The sequence below is a fragment of the Nicotiana tomentosiformis genome, chromosome 5 (assembly GCF_000390325.3).
Source record: "Nicotiana tomentosiformis chromosome 5, ASM39032v3, whole genome shotgun sequence".
In the NCBI taxonomy this organism is placed as follows: domain Eukaryota; kingdom Viridiplantae; phylum Streptophyta; class Magnoliopsida; order Solanales; family Solanaceae; genus Nicotiana; species Nicotiana tomentosiformis.
The window spans coordinates 17,747,997-17,770,713 of record NC_090816.1 but is presented as its reverse complement, the minus strand read 5'-3'; the positions used below and the strand labels follow the sequence as shown (position 1 = coordinate 17,770,713).

Sequence of the window (22,717 nt, the reverse complement as noted above, 5' to 3'; positions counted from 1 at the left end):
TAGGAATCACCTATTTAAGTGTGAAGTGTGAGCCGCTTCAAGGAGAACTTTGTAAGGCCAGTTCTCTACGCACTTATGAAACCAGGCGGTGTTCATGGCTGAAACGAACACAACAATGAGAACCAAAGACGGTTAAGGGTTGATTGTGTGACTTATGGTTGTCTAGGTATACACCAAAGATCGACGGTTCAAAGATATCAAATCTACCGATTGACCGAGTATATCCGACATAAGTTTACTACGGAAAGTTCAAAGGGAAACCTACTTATCCAGATGCAATTAATCCTTGCTTGTAAATCACACAGTTTTTCATGCATACTTCCGTGATATAGCCATTCCCCATTCATGTGGGGGATTGTTGAGGTTTTATTTTTAAGATGTAATATTCTTAAAATGAGGGTGAATGGGAAATGGAGGGAAAATGAAATTTTGAGTAAAATTTTAAGTTTCCCCCTCTTAACAATGAGACATTGTCCCATATTGGAAGTGGAAGACATTTTTGGTGGGTATATATATAATTGCTCTTCTTGTAGCTCTTAAAGAGTTAAGAAGAAAGCAAGCCTCGCGCCGTCGTCGTCGTCGCTCGCTCGGCTCGGCTTCGGCTACGGCTACGGCTTCGGCTTCGGCTTCGGCTTCGGCTTCGGCTTCGGCTTTGGATTTGGATTTGGTCAAATGATCGATTGATTGATTAATTTTTTGGACCAAATTTATTTGTTAATAGTAAATATTAACGTGAGATTATCCGTATTTGTAACGGATATTTTCCAATCCGTGTATTGATAATTTGGCAGCCGGATAAATGGTCTTCCCACCATGAAGTACTTGCTCCACAAACATGTAATGCTTGCTCCACCATGAAGGGTGGACGTTTGGTCTTGTACTCCTTCTTGGCTGCTATATATATGAGCAGCAAATGTTGAAGAAAGAAACTCAACTCAACATACAATTCGCTCAACAAATTGGCTATACATTGCACTCCTTCCTCTCAGAACTTCCATACGTTTTTCTGAGTATATACTCCTTCGTTCTGCATTGTTTTTAACTTCAAACAAAGCAACTGTAAGTGTGATTTGCTACCGAACTTTGTGTTCGCCGAAACACTGGGGTTTGAAGTACCGCTACACCAGTGTGTTATTCGTTCTATCCTGGGAGGAAATAATCCATTACCTTGGGTACTAGGAGGGGATTAAATTCCTTAAGGAAACACTGTGAATTCAGTGGGCTCGAATTTATTATTATTGTTTCATTACGTTAACTTATATTTTGCAGAATTAATATTTACAAATACAGCAATATTGACCGGGAATAACAGAATCTTGGTAGTACTGCAAATTTTGCTAAGTAACCTGCTGCTAACTTAGCCTGATCAAGACACCAATAAGCACAATACGATAGTCATATCTGCATACTTATGTAGTATTATCTTATCTATATTATTTTTGTTAGACTTTATCTTTGTTATCTTCTTGTTATAAGGTTTATGGTAATGTTGGTTCATTTAATGGGCGGGTTAGATGTTATCACGATTGGAGTGAAATTTTTTATCGTGACACCTGCATGATGCAAAATCCTCCAGGATCTTTCCATATTTTAGTAACATAATTAGCAACCTTAAACACTAGAAAAGAGTCCAATTCAATTAGCAAGTTAAGAAAGCCATTCAATTTATAATCCACGGACTAACACCTAACTTTTAGGTTAAATGTTTGTATGATAAAAGTCATGCATCGGCTAAAGTAGCTTAACTGAATTTTCAGCTAACCAAGGCGAATATACGTCATCCAATTATTCTTTTGAACTTTGTAATCTATTTTATCGCATGAAAATGCACTTTAATTCAAGCGTGCACCTGATCCCCTTACAAATATAATAAATAAATAACTTATAAATTATATACACCGATAATGTAATATATTATTATATTGTTAGAGTAATTTAGTTTAAGACAATAAGCTACTAACCACCTTTTACTATGTTATTTAGGGGGAATTATTATTTAAATTTTGACGGGTTAAACCTTTAAACTTTTTAGCACTAAGAACTTATTGTACTTTTAAATTATGGGTTCGAAATAGAGTATTTGTTAAAATTTTGTGGCATATATAATAATAATAATAATAATAATAATAATAATAATAATAATAATAATAATAATAATAATAATATGTATATGTTATCTGACATAACATACAATTTATTGATATCTATATTAATTTTAAAAATTTAAAATTGTTATTTTAAAAAAAATTAATATGGTCTATCATACGTCATAATCTAAGAGTTTTGATAATTATTTCTTTTCAGTAGAACTACAAATCAGAACAATCAAAACAAAATAATTTGCCGTAAATAAATAAATATAAAATTTTTTAAAAAAAAAATTTCACAAAATGAGAGATGCATTACGAGGACTTTCCAGAGGGTTACCCATCCTAGTACCACTCAACCCGAAGCATGCTTCACGCTGGAGTTCTAATAGGATCTAGTGTGTTAGTGCTAGCATGATTGCATCTGTCATTCCTAACACTCTTAAATCTATCTCTTTTCGGCACAACTTTGAATCACAACGATCAGAATAAAATAATCTATTATTAATAAGTAAATGTGTAATTTAAATTGTCACGACCCAAAAATCTCACATATCGTGATAGCGCCTATCTCAATACTAGGCAAGCCGACAACCTCAATAAAATACAATATCTTTTAAGTTTGAAAGCATAATACTTGAATTCAATAGAAAGCCTCACAATTACAGATACAAAATCGCTCCCAAAATCCGATGTCACTGAGTACATGAGCATCTAAATGAATACAAAGTTTGACTGATAAAAACAATGTTCGAAAATATAGAATAGTACAATAACTGAAAGAAAGAGAGTCAAGGTCAGCGGATGCCAGATAGCTACCTTGATAGTCTCCAATTGATAGCACTCTGAAATCTAGCAGTCGCTGTGTCTGAAAGCACCTGGATCTGCACATGAGGTGTAGAGTATAGTATGAGTACAACCAACTCAATAAGTAACAAGACTAACCAATGGGCTGAAAGTAGTGACGAGCTCCGCAGGTACATTGCAGTATAGAAATAACGGTAAATAAATGTAGGCATGCTTTCAAGTTCAATAGTTAAACTCAGTACAAGTAAGATAGATCAATACTGCATGATATGAGCAATATGACATCTCAGTGGAAAACCTCGTGTACTCACGATCACTAATCACTCAGTCACTCGGTACTATTTATGGCCAATCCAGCCCAGGGATATTTCATTCCGTATATATATATACATTGACTGACAGTCAGTCACTAAGTACCGTATAAGAAAAATCCAGCCCTGGGGTAATTTATCCCCAAATACAAATGATTCGGACAAGATCCATGTCTAGGAAAATTCATCATAAATATAAATAAGTAAGGCAAATCCATACCCTGGGAAGTCCATCTCGTATATAAATCATCTACGCTCACAGTGGAGGGTGCAGACTCCGGAGGGGCTCCTTCAGCCTAAGCGTGATATAAGCCTATATGGCCTGCTGCAGACGGGCAGCCCCGATTCATATAATAATAAAGCCTATAAGGCTTACTGCAGGCGGGCAGCCCCTTTCCATAACATAATAATATATATAAAGTCAATATGGCCTAGTGCAGACGGGCATCCCCTATCCCATAGCTATCCTCACAATGGATGAACATGACTGAGTATGAAATATACATTTTTAAAATAATTAAATTCAACAGCAACACAACCCTAGGGGTCCCAAAATATCGGCACGTAGCCTAAACATGATCTTTAATTAGAGTCTCAGCTCAATTTTCTAACACGCGAAGAATATTCGGATAATAAAAAAGATTCTTTAAATTTTAACTTCACAGAATTTATTTAAGTCATAATTTCTATGGTGCACGACCACACGCTCGTCACCTAACATGTGCGTCACCTTCAAACAATTGATATAACACCAAATTCGGGGATTCATACCCTCATAACCAAGCTTAGAAGTGTTACTTACCTCAAACCGTGTAATTTCTTACTCCTCTATGCCCTTGCCTTGCGAATTGGTCTCCGAAAGTCTCGTATCTAGTTACAATTAATTCGATTAAGTCAATACAAATTATTGGAATTAATTCCATATGAAAATACTAATTTTTTAATAAAATCTAAAATTTCACCCGTAGAGCCCACGTGTCGGAACCTGATAAAAGTTACAAAATCCTAAAACCCATTCAACCACGAGTCTAACCATACAAATTTTATCAAAATTTTAAATTAAACCAAAAAGGTTTTCTAAATTTTTTAAATTAATTCATCCATTAAATATTAAAAACAACCATGGATTCGGATAATTTGACCAATATTGAGTTAAGAATACTTACCCCGTTATTTTTCTTGAAAATCTCCCAAAAATTGCCTCTTTCCGAGCTCCAATTCGTCAAAAATAGAATCGTCCCATTTTCAGAACTTAGACTTTCTATCGAGACCTTTCTTCTTCGCGAACGCGACAGGTCCCTTGCGTTCGCGAAGCACAAAATTGTGTTGTCCAAAAATTTTCCTTCACGAACACGAGTCATAGCTCGTGAACGCGATGCTTTACCAAGCGAACCTTCAAGAACGCGGCCTAAACTTCACGAATGCGAAGGCAAAAATTCTCACAAGCCAGTTTCCCCTTCGCGAATGCGATGCCCAATCGTGAACGCGTAGCCTCACCTCCTTGCCTTATGCGAATGCGAGACCCAAGTTGCGTACGCGATGAACAACCTCGCCTGCCTTCTGTTCCTCTTCGCGAACGCGAAAAAGGAAACCATGTGCAGATATCAGAAAAATTCCAGCAGCATTTCAAGTTAAAATATTTATCCGTTAACTATCCGAAACTCACCCGAGGCCCCCGGGACCTCAACCAAATACACCAACAAGTCCTAAAATATCATACGAACTTAGTCGAAACCTCAATTCACATCAAACAACGCTAAAACTATGAATCATACCCCAATTCAAGCCTAATGAAACTAAGAATTTTTAACTTTTACATTCAACGCTGAAACCTATCAAATCAAGTCCGATTGACCTCAAATTTTGCACACAAGTCATAAATGACATAACGGACCTATTTAAATTTTCAGAGTTGAATTCCGGCCCCGATATCAAAAAGTCAACCCCCGGTCAAACTTCCAAACTTAAATTTTTATTTTAGCCATTTCAAGCTTAATTTAACTACGGACTTCTAAATAATTTTTCGGACAGGCTCCTAAGTCCAAAATCACCATACAGAGCTATTGAAATCATCAAAATTCTATTACGGGATCGTTTACACATAAGTCAATATCCGGTCAACCTTTTCAACTTAAATTTTTATCTTTTAGACTAAGTGTCTCAATTCATTTCGAAACCTCACCGGACCCGAACTAATTACCCCGACAAGTCACACAACAACTGTAAAGCACAAATTGAGCAGTAAATAGGGGAATGAGGCTGAAATACTTAAAACGACCAGTTGGGTCGTTACATAAATAAAGAAAAAGAGTTTTCATAAAATGAGGAATGCAACACGGGGACTTTGCAGGGGGTCACATCATATTATCACTCAAATCGAAACATGCGTTACGCTCAAGCTGTGATAAAATCTCGAGCTTTAGTGATGATATGATCGCATTCGTTATCTCTAGATTTTTAAACTTATTTCTTTTTTGCAGTACGACGAATCAGAACGATCAAAACAAAATAATCTATCCTCAATAAATAAATATGAAATTTAAATAAACAAAAACAACAAGTTTTCACAAAATGAGGGATGCAACACGAAGACTCTTTAGGGATCATCTATCCTAATACTACTCTGACTGAAGCACGCTTTACTTTAGAGTTCTGATAGAATTCATAGCATTCTTAAACTTATCTCTTTTTGGCAGAACGACAAATCAAAACGATTAAAATAAAATAATCTACCGTTAATAAATAATTATAAATTTTAAATTAATAAAAAAGAGAGGTTCCACAAAATGAGGGATGCAACAGGAGAACTTTCTAGGGTGTCACCCATCCTAGTACTAGTAAATCTAAGTACGCTTTACGATTGGAGTTCTAATAGGACCTACTACGTTCATGCTGGTATGATTGCATCTGTCATTCTTGTGCTCTTAAACTTATCTCTTTTCGGCAGAACTTTAAATCACAACGATCAAACAACTTAATCTAATGTTAATAAATAAATATAAAATTTAAATAAACAGAAACAAAAGAGTTTTATAAAATGAGAGTTTCAATACGAGGACTTTGTAGGAGGTTACCCATTTTAGAACTACTCAAAGGAAGCATGCTTTACATTGGAGTTGTGATATGATCTAGTGCGTTAGTGATGGTATGATCGCATTCGCCATTGCTAGATTTTGTAAACTTATCTCGTTTCGGTGAAATTACAAATCAAAAAGATCAAAACAAAATAATCTACCGTTAATAAATAAATATGAAAATAATAAATAAAAACCAAAAGAGTTCTCATAAAATGAGGAATGCAATACGAGGATTTTCCAGCAAGTCATCCATCCTAGTATTACTCTAACCGAATAAACACAACCCAAACTGAAGATCATCAAATAATAATAAAATAAGAATAAAATTTTTAATACAAATTACCCCAAAAACTGGTGATACAAGTCGTAAGCATTTAAGAAATAAAATACAATACTAGTATGAGAAAAATACATTACTTGTTTTGAGAAACATAAACAGAAATACAAGATCTAAACTGCGATGAATAAAATGACAGCTAATAACCAGAACGTTGGCGTGTTTGTCCTTATCAGTACATGGTATATAACCCGGCGTGTGTTCTCATCATGATCCTATAGAAATTCTCACCGACCAACCAAGCTACTGAGCAAACCACTACAAAAAATGTAGTGGTTGAATTTCACCAACTCATCCAATAGTCGAAAGAAATAGTAATGCTTTTCTATGGTCCAACATATGGGTGAATCATAAATGTATTAGAATACGGACTCAATTTAGCCTCTGTACTAATACCTTGTTTAGTCAAGAATCATAAAAATCCATAAATGTGTCCAACTCGAGGTTGAATTCCTTACTTGTACATATTAGTTTGAGTTGAAAATATATACTTGAGCTTGCCGTCAGTCGGGAATTTCACATGCATATGAAGGGGATAAGCATAAGTGGTTATATCTGATATTTCCTGAACGAAAATGTTGCATAGTTGATAAGCAGTATGACTCCTTATTTGAAGAGAACTCTATCCTAGATAAGGAAAGAGTTAGAGATTGAAGTTAACTAGAACTCTTTCACCAAGAAAGAGTAAAGCATTGGAATTCTAGTTAATCCTTATCCTAATAACTCTATATATTTCAGTTGTGTTCTCTTTTACAGTGACGCACAACGCTGAAGTTAAGCAAGAATTAAGGGCAAAATAACAAGTCATTTTGTAAGTAATTCCTGTGTGTTTCAAGAGTACGAACCTGAGGCTACATGAACCAAATAGAAGAACTAGTTTCATGTGCCTGTCTTTTATTCTAGTTCAAGTGTAGTAGGGCTTTTGAGTTGTACTTTTCAGTTTTCCTAGAAAAAAATTGTCTTAGGTACTTGTGTTGTATTGTTCAAGTTAGAATTAACTTGAAGCTGTCACAACTCACAACCCCAATTTCCCTTTGTAGGATGTCGTTATGGCACCTAGTCACTAAAACTAGGTAAGCATAACACTTACTGAAATAAATGATAAAATGTAACTAAAAACAACTATTAAGCATGAAATTGAAATTTTCATAGTAAACCAATACTCCCAAGTGCAATACCATACCTAAAACCTGTAGTACAAGTCATAAGCTCTACTAAATTTACTAGGACAAATCTTCTAAGTGCAATTGTTCCGGAATAGTAATAGACAGTACAAGTACAAAATTAGAAGGTGACTCGAAGGCATGCGAACGCGACGGCAGCTATACCTTGAGTCTCCACAGCAAAATCCGAACAGCTAGCTAGTGATCAACCAACCCCGAAGTATCTGGATCTGCACCAAAATGTGCAGAAAGCATAGCATGAGTATACCACAGCGGCACCCAGTAAGTATCAAGACTAACCTCGGTGGAGTAATGACGAGGGACAATCAAGACACCTACTAGACTTAACAACTTGTACAAGTATGAATGTGAAACTAATAGGGAAACAATGTCAATATCAAACTAAGCATGGTAAAGATAACAAATCTATACTCGCAATAGGACACTAGAAACAACAACTAACAACAGGGAGCAACAGGTAGTAATGTGGTGAAGTAAGTTGAACACAGTTTAAGTCCGATGAAACCAAGTAAAGAAAATAAGTAACAACTCAATAAGAGCAACCGCTTCCACACAAGATTTGTTCAAGGATTTCCCCTGAGGTACTTCGCCTCATATTCACATTTCACGGGTCCCAATTTGTGAACCCTATTCACTTGTCATCTTGTACCCACATTACAATTCATTACCGCACAGACGACTCACGTGCCAAGGGAGTGATAGTATCTTATATATGCATGAACAACTCATGTGCCAACAATAACGTCCGGGTCTTTACATCCTCCCCATCTTAAACAAATGTTCGTCCTCGAACATGCCAATCATCCCGCGTGAACTTACCATTCTACACTTGCGTGTGACCCCACATCACCCCAAATCCACATAAACCCGACAACACCATCTCAACTAAAGATTTTTCCTTCCACCAACACTAATAAGGCTTATAACCAAATGTTTCACCATCCGATCATTTCCCAAAGACCCGATTCCCACATCAACAGTCGGTATCAGCCTCAACCAGCTATAACAACTCATACCTACACCCACAAGGTACAACCACACGATGTAACACATCACACATATGCCCATAACAACATCTCTGACCACCATAAATGCCCATAATTAAATGAAGCACCGACAAATAACCTCATCTCAGCTAAAATCTCGTTCCAAACCTTCACAACACTGACAACGATGCAAGAAACATGAGGACCTCATAACCATTCACCCGAATCAACAAATCACCTCTAATGACACCTAGGTACCAATCTTGCAAGCTAAAACCCAATAAGCACAATGCAAAAATGACTGAATATGCAAAGAGAAGCACATGAGAGAACTATAAAGCAAGCCCGATAGGCACAATTCCTATTAGTACCCTACTTCAAATCAATTCCACAAGGGAGGATCAAAACATATGAACTAATCGCAAGGATCTCATCTTAATATAACTTCACCGTAGCACGCAGCACGTAGCGCGGTTCAAATATATCAAACCATATAAAAATGCGAGGATCCTATCCTCAGCTCTGAATCATAAGTAGTATACACATCATACCAACCGAAACCTTCCATTAATTCAATTCCGCTAACAAAATCACAACACATATTGAACCCTCACACCGGTTGAGCATTTAAATCACAAATCTAACCAACCACCCAAAATTCACAGTAAAGAAATATCGTAATTGGTAACAGAAAGTCACTTCGAGTCTCATAGCCCTCAAAAAAGAATAAAACAAAATGATAGACACTAGCTACCACAATAGAATCTCCCAACAAGTGTAAACACATAAGTAGAGTACAAAGTCATGGAACTCACCCATATGTGAAGCAAGATAAGAAGACTCACCCCGATAAGCAGAACTAAATCAAAATAAGAATGATGCTCCTCTATAACAATCGAAATCATACCAGTAACAACGCCATCTGGTGTAGCGGCCTCAGCCCTACCATGAAAAGCATAACAACGGGCCGGGCCTCCCCCTCTTGGGTGCCCTCCATCCACCTGACCTACACCCATGGCTGGCAGTGCAGGGATAACATCAACTGGAGCAAACTTCATGGCCTGAATACCCCGTTGTGACCCATCTGTCCGGAGTCTGGGACAATCTCTCACCATGTGGATGGTATGTCCACACTCAAAGCAACCCCTCCAGTGGCGTGGATATAGAAGCTATCCGGAGCGGGTACTCTAATTTCCATGGGTATCTGAAATACCGTACGGAGCCTAAAGTTCAAACTGAACTGGCTGACCCACAAAACCTCTACCATGTCGTACCGTACCTCCAAAATAGGACCAGTATATCCTCCTCGTCTACGAGGCCTCTTAGCCTCCCTGACCTCTCCCTCCTGATCTCACATGCCCTCTAATCTGCGAGCGATCTCTACCACCTATTGGAACGGAACATCCATCTCCAATTCCCGAGCCATGCTGAATCAGATACCATGACTGAGCCCCTCAATGAACCTGTTGATTCGCTCTCTAACCGTAGAAATCAAAGCAGGTGCATGCCTAGACAAATCACTAAATCTAACAGCATAATCTGACACTAACATAGTGCCCTGGCGTAGCTGACCAAACTTCAAGCGCCATGCATCCCGAAAGGTCTGGGGAACAAACTCTCTCAAGAACATCTCTGAAAACTAAGTCCATGAAAGTGAAGCTGCATCAACTGGGCTACCCAACTCGTATGCTCGCCCCCACTAATATGCCATTCCCTTAAGCTGAAATATAGTAAAAGCAATCTCACTTGTATCCACAATACCCATACTGCGGAGAACACGATGGCACTCCTCTAGAAAACCATGTGCATCCTCTGAAGCCAAACTACTGAAAGTAGGAAGGTAATACTTCTTTAACCTTGCAAGTCTAAGTTGTTCCTCCTCAAATGCTGCTGCCCTAACCACGGGCTGATCTGGAACAACATGCTATGTCGACATGACACCTGGAACCTGACCAACGTGGAGTCGCTTCTCTGAAGTACAGGCGGCGAGAGTCTGAGCTCCTTCCCCAATCTGTGAAGTGGTTGGTGCAATCAGAATCAACCTCGCCTGAGCCAATGTGTCAAACATGCTCAGGAACTATGCTAAGGTCTCATGAAGTCTAGGGGTAACAACAGGCGCCTCCGGTACCTGTCCCCCAATAGGAGCTACTGGCGACTCCTCAACTGCTGCTCTGACAAACGTCTCCGTACCGATCCGCAAGACTCTACTAAACTCGCTTATGACTCGTAGCACCTATGAACCTAGAGCTCTGATACCAACTTGTCACGATCCCAATTTTCCTCTGTAGGATGTCGTGATGGCACCTTGTCACTAAGACTATGTAAGCCTAACACTTACTGAAATAAATGACATAATTTAACTAGAAACAACTATTAAGCATGAAATTAAAATTTCCATAGTGAACCAATAAAGTGCAATACAATACCCAAAATCGGTAGTACAAGTCATAAGCTCTACTAAATTTACTAGGACAAATCTTCTAAGTGAAATTGTTCCGGAATAGTAATAGACAGTACAAGTACAAAATTAGAAGGTGACTCGGAGGCATGCGAACGCGACGGCAGCTATACCTTGAGTCTCCACAGCAAAATCCGAACAGCTAGCTAGTGATCAACCAACCCCGAAGTACCTGGATCTGCACCAAAATGTGCAGAAAGCATAGCATGAGTATACCACAGCGGTACCCAGTAAGTATCAAGACTAACCTCGGTAGAGTAATGACGAGGGACAATCAAGACACCTACTAGACTTAACAACTTGTACAAGTATGAATGTGAAACTAATAGGGAAACAATGTCAATATCAAACTAAGCATGGTAAAGATAACAAATCTATACTCGCAATAGGACACTAGAAACAACAACTAACAACAGGGAGCAACAGGTAGTAATGTGGTGAAGTAAGTTGAACACAGTTTAAGTCCGATGAAACCAAGTAAAGAAAATAAGTAACAACTCAATAAGAGCAACCACTTCCACACAAGATTTGTTCAAGGATTTCCCCTGAGGTACTTCGCCTCATAGTCACATTTCACGGGTCCCAATTCGTGAACCCTATTCACTTGTCATCTTGTACCCACATTACAATTCATTACCGCACAGACGACTCACGTGCCAAGGGAGTGACAGTATCTTATATATGCATGAACAACTCATGTGCCAACAATAACAATAACTCATGACCGCACGAAAAACTCACGTGCCAATAGGACAACTCTCACACAGAAGGCAAGAAAACGAGAGTATATGTAAATGGTCAATAACATAAGGATTTATCTTCTTAAACCGATATGGGTAATTAATTACATATATACTTGTGCAAGTGTTCTATCACAACTCAAGTCAACAAGTAAGAGTAGAGGCAATGAATGACACATAGAAAACCATCACCATAAAATGTACAATGTATAACTCACACAAGGTAGGCACACCACCACACAAATATCATCAATAACAATTCCCCCAGGCCATCATAAGTCATCACAAATCATCCCTGACATAGCCCACCTTGTCTCGTCACGTGCACAATAAAGTAAATTCCCGCCTTGTCGCGCCACACGCACATAATAATATTCCCACCTTGTCTCGCCACATGCGCAAACCCACATATATAGCCCCGCCTTGTCACGCCGCATGTGCAAATATCAATAGTAACAAAAGCACGAACAACTCACATGCGAACACCCCGACAATCCTCTCAACATCACACGTGTGCCAAAAACATAAGAACACAATATACAGTGTTTCACCACATGTGCCCATATGCTACAACTTTCCCTCAAAATAAATTTCAGTACCACAACCACACAAAGCCCTCGGCTCAACAACACTGAGTACAACAACAACAATAACAACAACAATAACACGAGAGTGCGACAAGCAAATCAACACAAGGACTACATAACACAAGGAAACGGAAGAACAAGCTCACAATGAAAGACACAATAGGTAATAATGGTTTCAACAAGAATAGCTCAACAAGGGGAGAAATAATGTATAACAATGATTCCACATAAGTACAACTCGACTATAAGAGAGATTGCATAAATCAATGATTTCAAATAAGGATAAGTCAACAATAAAAGGGATAACAAAATTTCTGTTAAGGTTAAGCAATTATGGAAGAGATAATAATAACTTCAATTAAGGTTAAGAAATTACAGAAAAATAATAATAACTTCAATTAAGGTTAAGCAATTACGGAAAAGACAGCATGGCAATAAAAGAGGTGACAACTTCAATTAAGGCACATAAGATTTTATTGGCAACAAGGGTAGAACATGAATCAATCAACTCCAAATAAGACACTTAAGGGTGAATTTAGCAAAGGGAGGATTTAACATGATAATACAACTTCATTTTTAATGAACATAAGAACCTAAGAGCTTAAAACGTTCCAATTCCCATAAATAAGCCCGAGTACGTACTCGTCACCTTGCGTACACGGCCTTCACATGACACAATTAGCACAAATGACTCAAATCATAAGGGGTAGTCTCCCTCCCCCCTTCCCCCCCAAATAAAGTTAGGCAAGATACTTACCTCAAAAAAGCTAGACCGATACTCTAAAATGGCCTTCTCGTGTGAAACAACCTCCGGACGACTCAAATCTAGCCAAAATAACTTAACATCATAAATAAAATCATAGGAAATGATTCCGGATAATAAAGCTTCGATTTTGAAAGAAAAATAAAAAGTCAACTCAAAAAGTCAACCTCTGGCTGCATCTCGAAACCCGACCAAAATTACAAAATCTGAATACCTATTCGATAACGAGTCCAACCATACAAGAATTTCTCAAATTTAACCTCAAATCATCTTTCAAATCTCCAAAGTTTAGTCTAAGAAATTTTACAATTTTTCCCAAATTTCCAACTTAAATCACTAATTAAATGATGAAAATAACAATGGATTCATGAAATATAATATGATTCGGGTATAGAATACTTACCCCAATGAAACACGTGAAGAACCCCTCACAAATCGCTCAAATTCGAGGTCTAAAACTCAAAATATGAACAAAATGGCCATACCCTAGACTTCTAACCTTTCTGCCCAACACTTCCGCATTTGCGGACAAACACGCGCACCTGCGCTCTCGCTTTTGTAAATTCACCTCATCTGCATCCTTCACTTATAAGCCCAGGAATCGCACTTGCAGTGTCGCTTCTGCGAACCAAAAAGCGCACCTATGAAGTCACTTCTACGACAAATGCTCCGCACCTGCGACGACTTGTAACCTAGCTCACGTCCGCACCTGCGCGTACTAACTCGCTCCTCCGAAAATGCATCTGCGGGAATGACATCGCAGATGTGCAAAACCCTAGCTCCCATCCATCTCGCTTCTACGCCTTCATCTCCGCATGGGCAACCATCGCACCTGCACCCAATGGTCTGCAGGTGCGACCACACCAAAACTCTGCCCAAACCAGCCTTACCTAATATGATCCAATTGATCTGAAACTCGTCCGAAACACACCCGGGGCCCCGAAGACCCCATCCGAACATATCACCAAGTTTTATAACATAACGGGGACCAACTCGAGGACTCAATTCACATCAAACAATATCAAAACTTTGAATCGCATCTCAAATCAAACTTAATGAACTTTTAAATTCTACAACTCGCACCGAAACATATCAAATCAACTCGGAATGATGTCAAATTTTGTATGCAAGTTCCAAATGACACAACGGAGCTATACCAACTCTCAGAATCAAAATCTGAACCCAATATTAACAAAGTCAACTCTCACTCAAACCTCTCAACCTTCCAATCCTTCAATTTTCCAAACTTTCGCCAAAATACATCAAATCAACCTACGAACCTCCAAATCCAAATTCGGACACACGTCTAAGTCCAAAATTACCACACGAAGCTATTGAAATAATCAAAACATCATTCCAAAGTCGTCTACACAAAAGTTAAACTCCGATCAACTCTTACTACTTAAGCTTCTAAAACAAGAATCCTTTTTCCAAACTGATCTCGAATCATCCGAAAACCGAACCCGACCACACACACAAGTCATAATACAGAAAACGAAGTTGCTCGAGACCTTAAGACATCGAACGGGACGTAAATGCTCAAAATGACCGAACAGATCATTACAGAAGCCGTCGCAATAGCTTGGGGCTGGTTGCTACAAGGCTTAGAGGTAATCCTTAGGTTATAAGAGTTTGTAAACATCGTTGTTTTGTCTCAGAGTTGTAGTGAAGTTTTGAAAAAAAATCCTACTGGGAAGTATGTCGTAGTTTTTTCACCTTTTGAGTCGGGTGTTTTCCTCTTAAAAATACTTGTGTTCTTTACTTTCTACATTATTTATTCCGCAATAGTAGATTATGGAATGCATAGAAGAATGAGGTCCTTCTATAATCAGTACACGTGAAAAATTAGATACCACACAAATCACCCCCATGTTGTATGGTATTGAAGTATAAAACATCAATTGATATTAGAGTTGGTTATCCTTGAAGAGGCTAACACCTTAGAAAAAGATCAAGATGAGTGCACCACCTGGAAATTGGGAAGGAAAATCCACTACTAAGCCACCACTCTTCAATGACCAATATTACTCTTGGTGAAAATAGGGATGAGAGATAATATGCAAGCAGAAGATTATGAGCTATGGGATATTATTACTGATGATCCACTACTAACAATGAAGAAAAATATTGAAGGAGTGGATGTTCCAAAGGCAAGAGCTGATTGCATTGCTGAGGACTTGGAGAAGTGGGAGAAAAATATTAAAGCCAAGAAATGGCTAGTTTATGGACTTGGTCCAGATGAATATAGCCGAATCCAATATTGTTCCACTGCCAAGAAAATATGAGACACACTGCAGTTGGCCCATGAAGGAACAACTCAAGTGAAAAGATCAAGAGGAACCTTGATCTCTTAATATGAAAACTTTGCCATGAGAGATGGAGAAACCATTCCGGAAATATACACAAGGTTCACTACATTGACAAATGAACTAAAGTCTCTTGGAAGGATTATTCCTGAAGATGAGAGGGTTGAGAAGATACTAACCAGGGTTTTACCAATAACATGGGAAAGTAAGATCACTGTTATTCAAGAATCAAAGAATATTACTACACTTCTTTGGATGATTTGATTGGAAATCTCAAAGCTTATGAACTTAGAAGGCAAACCATGAAAATGGATGTGCCTAAGAAGGAAAGAAGTCTTGGACTCAGAATCGCTGAAGGTTCTGACTTGGAAGATGATGAAATGGCAATAATTACCAAAGACTTTAAGAATTACCTAATGAGAGGAAACAAGAAGTGGAAGCTATAGCAAAGCAAGAACTCCACAAAAGTAGGCTAATGATAGATGTTATAAATGTGGAAAGCTTGATTATATAATCAAGAACTGCCTTTTGTGGAAAATTGAATGGAAAAAGGAAAGAGTTGAACATAGGAATAGGAAGAAGGAACATGTTCATCTCAAGAAAGGCAACAACAAATGATCAACCAAGGCTATGGTTGCTGCTTAGGGAGAAAGTTCAAATGAGAGCTCGGATGATGATAGTGATGATGTTGAACGAGCTCTAATGGCTATTAGAGAATCTGATGAAGAACTTGAGGTAAGTGTCTTTCAATTCAAGGATAAAATTAAGGTTTTGTCTGAAGAAAGATTATCTGAATTATTGCTGGAATTAATTGATGAGTTTGAAGATGTGAATAATGAAAAAGAACAGTTTTCAAAGGAGTGTCATTTTAAAAGTAAAGTACAAAAACTTGAAACTTAGGGATTGTGAAGCTAAAAATGAAAATGATGCATTGAAGAACCAGGTTCATGCACTTGACACATCTCTTCTAGAACTTAGATCTGAATTAAAATTAAAGTTAGTAACATATAAAGAAATAGCTAGTGACACACATCTCTCACTAGAAAGGGATCTAGGAAAGGTAAAAGATGAGATTTATAAAAGAGATAAACCAGTAAGAACCTTGAAAGATGACTTGACTAAGGTTAAGCATGAGTTAGATAGAACATGAAAATGGAACAGGTCCTCTGATGCACTTTCATGGCTACAAGAACACAATAGTAGCAATGGACGGGGACTTGGCTTTGGGAATGCTGCACCTAAGTGGGATCCCAAAAGTAAGTATCTCACACTCCCCGAGAATAAAATTTGCACACAATATGGTAACACTTGTCAATATAACAGTGAATGCACTACAAAAGAAAAGGCAAATCAAAAGAACAAAAATTTTGTTCTAGGGAAGAATAGGTTGCCAAATTGGACTAAAAAGAATTTGATTTATCCTTTTGCCTATAGAAAGAGACCCAAACTATTTTGGGTTCCTAAGACTAACCCTTGATTTCCTTTTGCAGGTCCAAGTGAAGGAAAGCAACCAAATATGATAGTGGCTGATCAAAGCACATGATAGGAGGCAAGAACCAGTTCCTTTCACTTGAGGACCTTAAATGAGGTAATGTCTCCTTTGGAAATGGAAAGAAAGGTGAGATCATTGGGGTTGGAAAGGTAGGTAAGTCTGACTCTCATTCTATCGAGAATGTTTGCTTGATAGATGGACTGAAATACAGGCTAATAAGTGTATCACAACTGTGTTAATAGAGGTAACATGGTAGCTTTCACCTCTACAAAATGCTTTGTGATAAATCTTGCCACTGACAAGATAATTTTGTAGGAAAAAAGAGTGAATAACATATATATGGTGTATCTTTCCACACTTTCAGATAATGAACTCACTTGATTGAGTGTGTTGGACAATGATCCCCTCCTTTGGCAAAAGAGACTTGGACATGCAAGTCTGAGTCAACTCAACAAACTAGTCTCCAAGGACTTAGTGATAGGGTTGCCTAATATTAAGTTCAAGGAAGATAAAGTTTGTGAGGCTTGTACAAGGGGGAAGCATGTAAGATCCTATTTTAAAAGCAAGAAAATGGTAAGTACTACCAGGTCGATGGAACTGGTCCATATGGATCTATGCGGACCAATGAGGACGATGAGCAGATATGGTAAGAGATATGTTATGGTGCTTGTTGATGATTATTCTAGGTTTACTTGGACACTATTTTTAACATCTAAATATGAAGTATTTGACATGTTCACTTTATTTGTTAGAAAAATGCATAAACAACTAGGTAATCAACTTGTATCAATTAGGTCTGATCATGGTACTGAGTTTGAGAATGCTAAATTTTCTGCATTTTGTGATGAGCATGGCATAGATCATAATTTTTCTGCTCCTAGAACTCCACAATAAAATGGAATAGTTGAAAGAAAGAATAGGACTTTGGAAGAAATAGTTAGGACTATGCTACTTGCTAGTAAATTGCCTCATAACTTCTGGGTGGAAGCTGTGAACACTGCATGCTACATCATAAATAGGTGCATGACTAGATCTCTTATTCAAAAAACTCCCAATGAGTTACTTAAAGGAAGAAAGGCAAATATATCCCACCTTAGGGCACTTGGATGCAAGTGCTTTGTGCACAATAATGGAAAGGACTCCCCATGTAAGTTTGATCCTAGAAGTGATGAGGGAGTGTTCTTGGAATATTCTTCACATAGTAAATCTTATAAGATATATAACAAAAGAACTATGTGTGTAGAAAAAAATGTACATGTTGGTTTTTTATGAAACTAGCATTCTTTCTGAAAGGCAGGAACTAGATGATGAAGCAATTAGGCTGGTAAGAAACTCAAATAAAATCATAGTCCAGCCTAAAGTTGCACCACATGAAGGAATAGGTAATGGAACAAGTCCTTCCACCCAGGGCAACCTGATAGGGGGAACTGAACAAAGAGGAATTGATCCTCAAACCTAGAGGAACCTGTCCATGAACCTGTTCCTCGGCAACAAAACATTGAAGGAACATCTAAGGGAAACCAGTTGGTTGTTCCTTACAAGTATCAAAGTTCTCATCCTATTGGTAACATAATCACTAATCCAACCTCCAGAATCAAAACAAGATCTTCTTTAAATAACCTATGTGCTTTTGATGCTTTTCTATCACTTACTGAACCTAAAAGTATTTCTGATGCTTTGCAGGATACAGATTAGGTGAATGCAATGCAAGATGAACTAAATCAATTTGAGAGAAGTCAAGTTTGGCATCTGGTATCAAGACCCAAGAACAGAATAGTGATTCACACTAAATGGGTCTTTAGAAACAAATTTGGTGAATATGGAAAAGTTACAAGGAACAAGACAAGATTGGTGGTTCAAAGATATAGTCAAGAGGGGGGCATAGACTATGATGAGACTTTTGCTCCAGTTGCAAGATTGAAAGCCATTAGACTCCCTATAGCCTTTGCTGGTTACATAGAATTCACTCTCCATCAGATGATGTCAAGAGTGCCTTCCTCAATGGCTATCTAAAGGAAGAAATATTTGTTAAGCAATCTCCTGGCTTTAAAAGCAAGGATTGTCCTGATCATGTGTACAAGCTTGACAAGGCACTTTATGGGCTCACGCATGCACCAAGAGCATAGTATAAAAGATTATCTAAATTCTTGCTTGACCATGGCTAAAAGAGAGGTAAAATTGACAATACTTTATTTTTGAAAGAAAAAGGTAAAGATCTCTTGGTAGTTCAAATATATGTTAGTGATATAATCTTTGGAGCAACAACTAATAGGTTAAGTAAAGAGTTTGCTAAGCTAATGGGGAGTGAATTTGAAATGAGTATGATGGGTAAGCTTAATTTGTTTACAAATTAAACAAAAATTCAAATGGAGCTATGATCCATCAGTAAAAGTATGTGAAAGAGTTGCTTAAAAGGTTTAATATGGAAGATTCCAAAGAAATTGACACTCTTATAGCAACAGCCACGAAATTGGATCTGGATAAACCTGGTTCATCTGTTGATCGAAAAATATATAAGGGAATAATTGGCTCTTTGTTATATCTCACTGCTAGTAGACGTGATATTATTTTTAATGTAGGCCTTTGTGCTAGATTTCAGGCAAATCTAAAGGAGTCTCACTTGAAGACTGTTAAGAGGATCTTGAGATACCTAAAAGGAACCACTGATCTTTGCATATGGTATCCAAAAGATAATAATTTGGATTTAGTGGGATATGTTGATGCTGATTATGTAGGCTTTCTTGTTGATAAAAAGAGCACTTCAGGTATGACACACTTTCTTGTCTCATGTCTTGTATCTTGGGCCACCAAAAACCAAAACTGTGTGGCTTTGTCTACTGCTGAAGCTGACTATATGGTTGTTGCCTCATGTTGTGCTCAATTGTTGTGGATTAAGAAATAATTAATGGAATTTGAAATTGATGTAGGTTGTATCCCCATCTTTTGTGACAATACTAGTGCAATTAGTATGATTAAGAACCCGGATCATCACAAAAGTACTAAGCACATAGATGTTAGGCATCACTTTTTGAGGGATAACTTTGAGAAGAGTTTGATCACCGTGGAATTTTATAAAATAACTGACATCTTTATAAAACTGACATCTTTATAAAATCTCTAAGTAGAGATCACTTTGAAAGGAACATGTTAAAATTAGGGATGATTATGATCACCCAAAATAAACTGGTTCTAACTCAATGATTGGTTAGATAATTTCTAAATTTTGTAAATAATTAGATTAGATATTGCTCAGTCTCATACTTTTATTAGTATACTCTTGTACCGTGTGCTAAAATGTCTCACTAATGTCTAATGATATTAACCTTATTCTCTTGAAAAATTCAATCTTACACAAGAGAACTTTCAGTGAAGAACCTGATTCGTCGAGCTTATAAGGTACGTATTCGACACTCTGCATAATTTGAAATAACTGTATTTGGATCATGATCTAAAAAAATTCCCACTTTGTCCCAAACAAATTTTGAACCAATTAGTTACCAACAAACCAGTTTCACCAAGTATCACACGCGTCATAATTGCCAAAATTCTAGGGAAGAGCCCCACGTCTTTTCAAACTGAAACTCCCAAAGTGATTAGACCTCTAGACTTCAAAACGTATCGTTACACACTCAACCTACCCTCCTTTATATTGATATGTAATTATCATCTTCTGTTATTTCTCATTTTCTAAAGGACCAAAGCTTCTAAAACCTAAAACTCTCTCAACCTTCTTCGTCCATCTATAGAGATCCAATGGCCACCATACTTGAAAATTCCAAGAACACTGAAACCCCAACTTCACTATCCAAAGAACTATCACCCACACCTTCAACTACCCAAACCCCTAAGAAGAGACATGTCAAGGTGATTGCTCACAAAACAGTGGCTAGTAGAGAACTAGCCAAGAAACTGAATGAGATGCTACAAGCCAATCAAGCAGAGGAACCCCAAAAATCAGATGAGTTCTTTAAGTCTGCGACTGAGGGGGAAGAACCAGTTTCATCTAAAATTGAACAGGTAACCTCTGGGTTAAAATCTTCTGATGTTGCTTCTGAAGTTGCTAAAAATCTTGAGAAAAGATTTGTTTTGATTGGTACAATTGTTGGAGTAGATACTAGTGTGTCTAGAAAAATAGGTGGTAAAAATAAAAAGGGAAAAGAAAAAGAGAGTTAGGGTGTTGAAGTAGATGTGAGGGGAAAGGGAGAAGGAGGAGTGGTTGAATTTTCTTCACCCACTCCTATTAGTTTGACTGAAGAAACATGGTCTATGGTGTTGTGGAGTGAAGAGGTTGATGAGGGAGGAAAGACTATTAGAGAAGAAGGAAATAGTGAGTCTAGGGATGCTAGTGCAACGGAGGGGCTGGTTAGGATGAGGAAAAGGTTCCAAGAATCTGTTCCATCTAGGAAGGAACCCCTTAATGACCTACTAAATAAAGCTTTTGATAGTTACAATCCCAAAAGAAAAAGAGTGTTGGAGTTATCCCTAGAATAGTTATGGGTGGCAAGAAGAGAAAGGTTGCCTCTTCTATTCCTGTAGCGACTCCTCCCTCAAGAGGAAGAACTACAAGGAGTCATAGGAAGTAGAATGAGACCGGCCTAGAAAAGGCCTTAGCTGAGAGTGTAAAGAAAGCTGCTGCTAAAGGGAAGAAAAGTATGGGTGAAACTAGTGAAACCATTGAGATAGAAGAGATAGACATGGTTCTTCATGATGAGGAAGAGGCAAAGGAAGTGGATGATATGACTCCCAGTTCCAAGAAAAGAAAGACTTCTAAGAAGAAGTCTCCAGAAAAGTCTGTTGATACAGAGAACTCTGCCTTGGCAAAAAGAACCAGGTATGCTAGGAAAACAAGAAAAGTGCAAATTGTGGAGGAAGAGAGTAAAGAAGAGTAGATTGATGAAGAAAAGGACAAAGTGGTGAAATTTGAGAAAAGAACAATTCTGAAAGGGAGGCTCCTCAATGATTTAGAAGAGGAAGGCATAGTGGTTTTGTTGGATAAATCGGAGATTTGGGACTAGTAGGACATGGTCCTTCGGTTGGAAGGGAGGTTTGCCCGAGATGAAATTGGTGAGTTCTTTGCAAATTGTGAGATTGTGCATGGAAGGGTTAACACTGAAGTGAAAGGAGTAAAGGTGAGCTTTGATGATAAAGAGCTAGGGGAGATTATAGGTGTACTTGCTGAAGGGTACAATGACTACACCAAGTTGAAGTGGCCTCATCTAGAAGGTCGTCCTATCTCACTGGCCATCACCAGGAAGTTTATTGATAAGGACTCGTAGCAAGAACCCAGAGTTGTGTATAAAAGTGAAATGAAACTTGCCCAAAAAATGCTCTTTGAGTTTGTCAACAAAGTGGTTCTACCCATGCAGGAGAGAAGGCACATTGCTACCTTCATTGACATGGTCCTTATGGAGTGTTTGGATAGTGAGAAGCAGATCAACTGGCTGGGGTTCATAATCCAGCTCCTAAATAGGGTGGTTTGTGGTACTAAAACTCATTCCATCCCCAATGGTTTTATAATCCATGTTGTGCTTGCTTACTTTAAGGTTTCCCTCAAGAAGTGGGATGTTTGCACAAGTAAAGAC

At 37.9% G+C, this 22,717-nt stretch overlaps 1 protein-coding gene across 1 annotated transcript; it reads left to right on the top strand.

The window, feature by feature from the left end:
* Nucleotides 1–19,557: 19,557 nt before the first annotated feature.
* Nucleotides 19,558–20,037, top strand: LOC138891977 (secreted RxLR effector protein 161-like). The gene has a single exon (XM_070175667.1). It carries the CDS (start codon nucleotides 19,558–19,560, stop codon nucleotides 20,035–20,037), a length of 480 nt encoding a protein of 159 aa, XP_070031768.1.
* Nucleotides 20,038–22,717: the final 2,680 nt, after the last annotated feature.

Excerpts from the sequence above, each read along its gene's own strand:
- LOC138891977 (XM_070175667.1), top strand. The coding sequence starts at position 19,558 with ATGGAAGATTCCAAAGAAATTGACACTCTTATAGCAACAGCCACGAAA.